The sequence below is a fragment of the Apium graveolens genome, chromosome 8, assembly GCF_009905375.1.
Source record: "Apium graveolens cultivar Ventura chromosome 8, ASM990537v1, whole genome shotgun sequence".
In the NCBI taxonomy this organism is placed as follows: domain Eukaryota; kingdom Viridiplantae; phylum Streptophyta; class Magnoliopsida; order Apiales; family Apiaceae; genus Apium; species Apium graveolens.
In genome coordinates this window covers 250,670,793-250,679,282 of record NC_133654.1, presented here as the reverse complement: position 1 = coordinate 250,679,282, position 8,490 = coordinate 250,670,793, and the positions used below count along the sequence as shown (strand labels likewise).

General features: G+C 35.8%; 1 protein-coding gene across 2 annotated transcripts; it reads right to left on the bottom strand.

Moving 5' to 3' along the window:
• Positions 1-4,123: 4,123 nt before the first annotated feature.
• Positions 4,124-6,243, bottom strand: LOC141678737 (cytochrome P450 704C1-like). 2 transcript variants are annotated; one of them, XM_074485108.1, is made up of 5 exons: positions 5,584-6,243; positions 5,188-5,472; positions 4,764-5,102; positions 4,442-4,645; positions 4,124-4,359 (listed from the first exon to the last, which is right to left on the bottom strand). In XM_074485108.1, the coding sequence occupies exons 1-5, from the start codon at positions 6,235-6,237 to the stop codon at positions 4,174-4,176; spliced, it is 1,668 nt and encodes a 555-aa protein (XP_074341209.1). In that variant the 5' UTR covers positions 6,238-6,243; the 3' UTR covers positions 4,124-4,173. The 2 variants fall into 2 exon arrangements, with proteins under 2 accessions (XP_074341209.1, XP_074341210.1); XM_074485109.1 differs by having other exon boundaries at positions 4,764-5,093.
• Positions 6,244-8,490: the final 2,247 nt, after the last annotated feature.

Here is an 8,490-nt window from a genome sequence, read left to right as displayed (position 1 = left end):
AGAAAAAAAGAAGAAGGAAGATACCGGAAATATGAGAGGACGCGTCCTAAGAATCTATCGCATGGAATGCACTACGAAGACGCGTCCTAGTAAGGTATTGTCCCTATGTGACCTTTAGTTAAAATGACTTAAACATACGTCTTAAACAAGGGAATATAAGACGCGCCCTGACGGGTAGATGCGTCCTATGTGGTTGCAATGTAGTGGAATTCTAACCGACTGTTAGCAATTTGGAGAAAATGTAATAAAACCCTAAAAACATGTAATTCAAGAATCAAAATTGCAAAATATGGAAATTTGTTATATATACACATATATATACACAACGAAAATGAAAAACAATGCATGCAAACATGAGGAATATGAAGGGTTTTTTGCTTACTATGACCGATTTACTCAACCAAATGAGGAAATAAAAGAAGATTCATGTACCTCGTGAGTTGGGGGTTGGATTTAGCTAAGGAAATCGATTAATGGCCGGTGAAATCGTCGGATTCTTGGACTTAACTTCTTGCGGTGGCGGTAATGGCGGTTTTTGGAGAGAGAGAAAAGAGGAAAGTGATAATGATGTGATGTGACTGAGGTATTTATAGAAAAGTGATTGGGTGACGTGTGCGCCAGCTGTCACGCAACGGTTAGTTGTGAATAGAAGCCTTAGGCGCGTCTAAATCTTAGGATGCGTCCTAACGTACTGCAATGGGGTAATCCAAATTTTGCCCATGGTTGTGAGTAAAATTCCAATTTTATTTTCAACTGCAAATAGAATTTGGGGGGTAGTTGTTATACCCATAATTTGGCATTGGATTGACTCGGGTCAAATGCGGATTAAGTACAGTCAAAACCGGTATTGCATCGTAGATGGTTAGGACGCGTCCAGGCACGTAGGACGCATCTACCTTTAAGGAGATGTTTAATGGTCTAGTGATGGTGAAGCTTGGAAGTGCATGATTAGGGAAGGACGCGCCCAATCATGGTAGATGCGTCAGTCTTGGTAAAAGTATTTGATAATTGTGGCTTTGTGGCAATAGAAGTTGAAGGACGCGCCTGTATCTCTGAGGACGCGCCCTGAGTATTGGAATGTTATGTGTAACAGTTTCCAAAGAGACAATACAGGTTTCATAGAGGTTGGGACGCGCCCGGTGTCTTAGGACGCGTCCTGTGCTTGGTCTATATATCCTTAATGATGACTTCAAGACAAAACTTGCATGGAGAGGAGCAATGGAGATTGTTTTCTACTAACGTATTTGTTGTAGGTACTCTTTGAAGAATTCCTTCCTTGAGACGGTCAAGGAGGGGGATGTCCGTGAAAAGCTTGAAGGCCTCCAGGGGTACGCCTGATGATTGAAGGCCTCCTCCTGTATTCAACGGGTGTCCTCGTTGGGGATGCGGGGTTAACATTGGTGTGTGCTTTGGGAACTCTGTTCTTATATTCAACGGGTGTCCTCGTTGGAGAACTTTGGAGTCATCCTGCACTTTGCACCCAAGAGCTTGGGATCGCCTGTCCTGTTATCTGGTGGGTTATCCTCATTCGGGGGACAGGGATGCGTCCGGCACTTGGGGTGAACCGTGGCTATACCTGCGTCCGTAAATCAAGGGAGATAGCTGTAGCGGAGTGTTATCCTTGCGCAGGGAGATGCACTATATGTGAAGTCCTGCGATTACGGATGAGCCTTGGGCCTTCGCGGTTGGGCCTCATAGTTGGACATTCTTAAAGCTAGCGGAAGATGGATTCTGGATGGGCTTCTACCGGGCCTCGGAATAAGAAGTCTAAGCCCATTAGATTTCTTGTTCCCCAAGAACTACGTCAGGCTTGATCCCTATATAAAGGGTACGTAGGCACATTGAGAGGGGTAAGAAGTTGAGAGCTGAAAAGAAGCCATCACTTGCCCTAATCAATCTCAGCCACCAATTAACACACAACCACCACACACCGCTTGATTTTCTGGCGAAGAACCACCGTCATAAATCTTAATTCCGGCGAGAAACCTCAAATTTTGTTGTTACCAAATTCCCCCGTCAATAATTTGTTATATATAACTGTCCCATTGTTGGGCGTATTATTACTTCTAATTATAATTATACACAACAAATGGTGTCCAGTAATTCAGTTCAGGAAGCAACTTTCATTGTTTATGAGTGACAGACTGAGAGTGAGAGGTGGAATACTCACATAAAAACATAGTAACTTGTCGTTTCTATAGCCCTGCTTGTGTGTTTAAACGTTGTCTCTAACAGTTTCTATATGGTTTATCTGTGACCTCCCACAATTCTTAGCATAAAATGAGAAACCAATTGTTGCGAGTTCTTGTGTAAACTTTTCCCAAGGGAAATGAACTGTAGGAGTTTTTTTGTTACCCTCTTACCTATCTCTTATATGGCAGTTCACAGTTGTCTTGTACTTGACTGATGAATAAAATCGAGGCCCCTGGAAGCAGACGACAAGGTGTAACTAAACCAACTAAAAACTTTTTCTGTCTCTGAAAATTATAATCAAGTGATAATTTCTGGCGAAAAGAGATTCAGAGCCTCATCCGACTAAATACACATATTGAGTTTTGAGAACACTTTGTGCTTAGGAACAAGATAGTAGCTACATGGGACGGAGCTGAACAAAAGCTGGCAGCAGAATCCCCAAAAAAATGTTGAAAAAACTTAGAGAAAAAAGACACCTACATTTTTTTTGCAGAAAACTTGTAATGCTATATTTCTTGTTTTTCTTTTCCTCTCCTAAAACTCAAGGTAAACTAGCCATTATATAGGCTTTACAAACATATTAAAACTAACTATTACTAAAACTAACCACTACTAATTAATGGGTAAATTACATGTCCATAATTTACTCCATAACTCCACTACCCCACTACTAAACAATTCTAAAATAATATTTTTCTCTAATAATTAATCATTGCTAAATATCTAATAATTAAATAAACAAATAATTAATAACTAAATTTAAGATTATTCCAACATTCACCCCATAATCTTAAATTTACGAAGCACTTTCTCTTCGCCTGTGATGCACTTCTCATCACCATCAATTTTGATGCACTATCTCATCAAAAACACTTTGGAGCACTTTCTCTCCAAAAACACTTTGAAGCACTTTCTCTCCACAACTCTAAAGGAGTGGTTCTCCCTCGATCAATTGTGCCATCCTTTCTTCATCATTCTGAAATCTACAATTTTTTGACAGATGCCCATATTTTTTGCATTTGTAGATGCCATGGAAAATATTAAGGATAATATATATATGTATATGTGTATTTTTATAAGAGTTTTATAAGCCCTGGATCATATGGCTCTGATGCCAATGTTGAAAAAACTTAGAGAAAAAAGACACCTACATTTTTTTTGCAGAAAACTTGTAATGCTATATTTCTTGTTTTTCTTTTCCTCTCCTAAAACTCAAGGTAAACTAGCCATTATATAGGCTTTACAAACATATTAAAACTAACTATTACTAAAACTAACCACTACTAATTAATGGGTAAATTACATGTCCATAATTTACTCCATAACTCCACTACCCCACTACTAAACAATTCTAAAATAATATTTTTCTCTAATAATTAATCATTGCTAAATATCTAATAATTAAATAAACAAATAATTAATAACTAAATTTAAGATTATTCCAACAAAAAAACCCTGACAATCTGCGTAACAGAGAAGCAATCTGACTTTTGATCTTTAGAACTTGTTAAATGTCTTCCTCATTTCTGTTGTATTTAGTTACCTTAATTAGAATTACAATCCAATTCCAGCATCGTATAATGTCAATCACCTGCAGTTGAAGTACGATCATATAACAATGATTGTGTGCTTTGTCAAGAAGGCACTTGTAATGAAGCCACCTTTGATTCTTAGTTGAGTCTTTGTTACTTAACATATGCTTGTGCAGACACAAGAAGGCTTTAAATTGATGGTGAGAGACAGAGAAAAGTAAAAACCATGCATCCTTTGAAGAAACCAACTCGTTATTTTTTTTTATTCTTCAGACACAAATGTAAACTATCAGCTGAACCAAAAGCTTATATTTAAAACTGAAATCGAAACAGATTGTTTTAGAAACAAGTATTATATGCTTCAATTACAAAACAAAGCAAAAAACATCATCCTGCAGAATCTTTGTGGCTTATTAACCTATTTCAAGAACATAATACGAGAACAAAATTAGGCCGGCCTCTGAACTGCACGAAGATGAAGCCCTCCATTTATATGAAGCGTAAACATAGTCCTATAAGTCACATTTGCTTTCTCATCAGCTAATTCAAACTGAATAAATCGCAACAGAGCAATTGTTAAAATCTTCATTTGACGGTAAGCAAAATCTTTGCCCAGACAAATTCGTGGTCCAGCCTGTAACAAGTCAAGATAAACAAATTTAAACATTCTTTCTATTTAGTTGATAGTTGTGCTTTAGCCATATGACATGACATACATGAAACGCAATGAACTTAAATGGTGATTCAGGCACGAACAGTCCATTGCTGTTAAGCCATCTTTCTGGTCGAAAATCCTCAGCATCATCTCCCCATATATGAGGCATCCTTCCCATTGCATATGATATGTAGTATACACCATCTCCTTTTTTCAATTTATTACCATCAGGAAGAATGTCATCTTCTTCAGAACACCTTCCATTCTTCAAAAATGACCAAAATCACAACATTTATTAGTAGTAGAGTTACATAATTTTGAAATAATTTGAAGGGTTTTACTACTTTTGAAGTAACTTATATTCTGGTTACTTGGATACTAACCACTGGGACTGCAGGGTAAAGCCTCAAGGTCTCTGACAAAGCCGCATGTAGGTAGTGCATTTTCTCAAGTACTTCATCACTTATTGTTTCGACAAAATCTTCAATGCTACTCTTATCGTACTTGCTGCCAAAAACATCTCTGATTTCAAGTAATATTCTCTCCTGTACAAGTGGATTCTTGCAAACCACATAAAAGAACCATGAAAGAGTATTTGCAGTTGAATCCTTGCCGGCAAGTATGAAATTCAGAATGACATCCATGAGGTATTGATCATTCATATTTTCTGGATCCTTCCTGCTCTCTATCAGCAATCTTGACAGTATATCCTCCTTTTCATTCTGAAACTCGTTAAATTTATATCTAACAATGAAATTCAAAGTAGAATAGTAGCACTAAAATATGGGGGAAAACAATAATACTTACAGTATGATGTTGCATTTCTGACACTTCCCTCTTCTCACTTATCAAATTCTGGACATAATCATGTATGATTTTAATGTTTTTGTGAAGGGAAGCTTCTGACCCGATATTAAAAAACCGCTTCAGCTGCCAAGTTGGATCCACATAGCGCCAAAATGTTAATGCATTTGAATCATCAAAAGCCTTGATAAATGCTTTTTCTTTTTCACCTGATCCTTCCAGGCAATTCAAATCAACTCCGAATCCTACTTTGAATATGGATTGTAAAGCACATCTCATTAACAGTTCCTGCAAAATTTTCAAGCAAATATCTTCATCTTCAGAAGCTAAGTCGCTCAAAAGAAGGGCATAGCTGGACGTATTAGTTTTCTTCTACAAATTGTGTTTCGGAGTACTTACTTGTACATCAAAAACTGTGCCAGCTCTGGCAAACTCAGACACGGTTTTAACTAATTTTGCTGCATTTTTTCTGAAAATCGTACAGCTAAAGTCCCGAAGAACCCCTGTCGAGAACTCATGACTTGCAAACTTCCTCTGCCTGCGCCACTTAACACCATCAACAGCAAAGATACCTTGGCCAAACAGGTCAGATATAATGTTGACATTAATGTCACCTTTGGAGTATTTATTAAAACTGGTTTTAAGTATATGTTCAATATTTTGTACATCAGTTGTATACAGTTCACTTTGATCCGGAGCAAGAAGCCTAAACGTACGATGTCTTTTACCAAGATCAGTTAGGTAGTCATGGAGCCTGTTGTAATAAAACAGCTGATGAAAAACAGTCCCCACCACAGGAGCGTATTGCGGATTGCTGACTGATTTTCCAATATAAAGTTTCGACATTAGAGCTGAAAAGATTACAAGAAGAAGTAGTGCTGGAACTATTAAGAAGGTACTGCTAGTATAGATGAAGTCCATCTTTGAAGGTGAGGAAAAAATGATTGTTCTTATCAGCCATATGTCGCCATTTGTATTATATATATACACGTTTACTTTGCCAAGAATCAAGATAAGGACATTAACATTTTCTAATGTAGCCATTCTTGTCATCTGTGAATACACACACACAGTCGAACTATTGACTTCCCGCAAGGGGACAAAGCTCAACCTTGCAACAACCATTTGTTGACAATATATATGTATAACTTGTTATTGATATGGACGTTTACATTTCTAAATTGTAGTCATTTCTGTTCTTTTCCAACACAATTGTAGTAAAATACTTATGATTCTTTTTTCTATATAAGTTATCGGACTAACTTGCAAATTGGACGTGCTTACATTTTTTTCTAGAATCAATGCCGGAGGTGATGAGTTACAGCAAGAAGGCTCCATAAGACAATTCCATACATATAATTATTGAGACAAATTAAGTAGAAGGCTTGATACCATTCCTACTGTTCAGTAAATTTATGTTAGCAAAATGAACACCTGAATGAACCATTATTTAAAAAAACGCTAAAAAACGCGAGAGTGAGGCTTGTGTACATGTTATAAAATTACAAAAAATAACCATTTTTTTGAAAAAAATAACAGACCAATTTAAACAGTTTGGGATACGTATTCCAACTTATATAAGATACTCCATTGATTACGGTGAATCGAATGTTTGTCAAACAAGAAACGGAGCTACATAATCAAACAAATTTAAAATTGCAACACCGGAAACAAGAACATCCAAACGAATCCGGAAACAAAGTCACAATCCAAAGAATAAAAAAACTTTCAAGCAACTCAAAGCTGAGCATAAGCGCAAAACAAGAGTAAATATAAAACCGCAAGACAATAGAATCCCGAGTATCCAATCACAACCGAATCAACAAAAAGAAAACCATTCATGTCTCCCAATAATCAATCAAAATAAGTTAAAAAATAAAGCAAATTTACAATCACCGGAACTGAGACCAAATCCAAAATTAAACCCAATGACCAATCAAAATGAACTCCATATCTAATCTAATCTAAAATAGGAATCGAATCCAAGCCGTATTGAAATCAAAACAACAAACTTTATCCAAATCTAACCAGCAAAAATGTATTCAATACTAACATCAAACTAACACAAAAATCAAATCCAAAATTGAATCCCACAAAGGCTCAATGTGCTTAAGGCATCAAATAAACTAAATTAATCCCTCGTATGGTCAATGTGCCTAGAGTACCAAATAAACCAAAAGCAATCCCGCGAATGGTTAATGTGCTTACAACACCAATAAAATAATCCAATCCATCGAATGACCAATGCGCCTAGAACACCAGATTTAAAGAATGAAGAAGGTATACAGATATGCCTTGTGCTACTTTCATCATAGATCACAAGAAAGAGAGAAGAAAGATCAAAGGGAAAGGAAGGGAAAAAATAAAATTATCAATGACCCAATATCATCAAAGACAGACATAGAATGTGTAGGAGAGTTCCAACAAAAACCAGCAAAAAAAAATTTCAACCAAAAATCAATTTTGCTTACCCTAGAGAAATCCAAGGAGTTCGAAGAAAAAAACAGTAATCATGATTAAAACTCAAAATCATCCAAGAAAAAGATAAAAATAACCAATTTGAAGAAGAAGACGAAAAGAAACATAATCGAAACACATATTTTAAACTCAACATGTAAAAGCTACCAAGCAACTCTCCATTGACCTATGCCGGATTGAAACATAACTCTTGATATCATGATAATGTATTGAGAAAAGAGAAAAATAGGATTTTATTATAATAAGAATTGTTATCAATTACAAGAGAATAGGGGCTTTATATAGCCAACAAGTAATCAATAATAAATGAAAACATCCTAACAAGAAAACTATAATAATAATAATAATAATAATAATAATAAAACTATCTAATAATAATATTATATATTAACAAGTTGGGTATCCCATATAGAACATACTCCACTAACAGTTGGGTATCCAAAAGGCTGGAACTCTTCTAGCCAAAAACTCCCCAACACTAAAATTGGCCACTTTTTTGAGATTGGCCAATTTTTTTTAGAATGATTATTTTTATTAATTTTATATAAAAAATGGGTTAAAGTTATACTTCACCGTGTTATGTACATACCAATCAATATATTCCTTGTTATAACGGAAACAAGAAAGATTATAATAAACATAAAGAATACAAATAGGTAGAAGAGAAAATTTTTATTGATCTTGAGGTTACGGATCAAAGCATACGTTTAAGTTATTCCCTAGAGAGTTTATATAATACTCTCTAGGCGGTTACTGAGCCCAAAATAAATAGGACCAAAACAGATAATCATAGCGTAAAATATAAGATACTAGTGTTTGGGCATATAC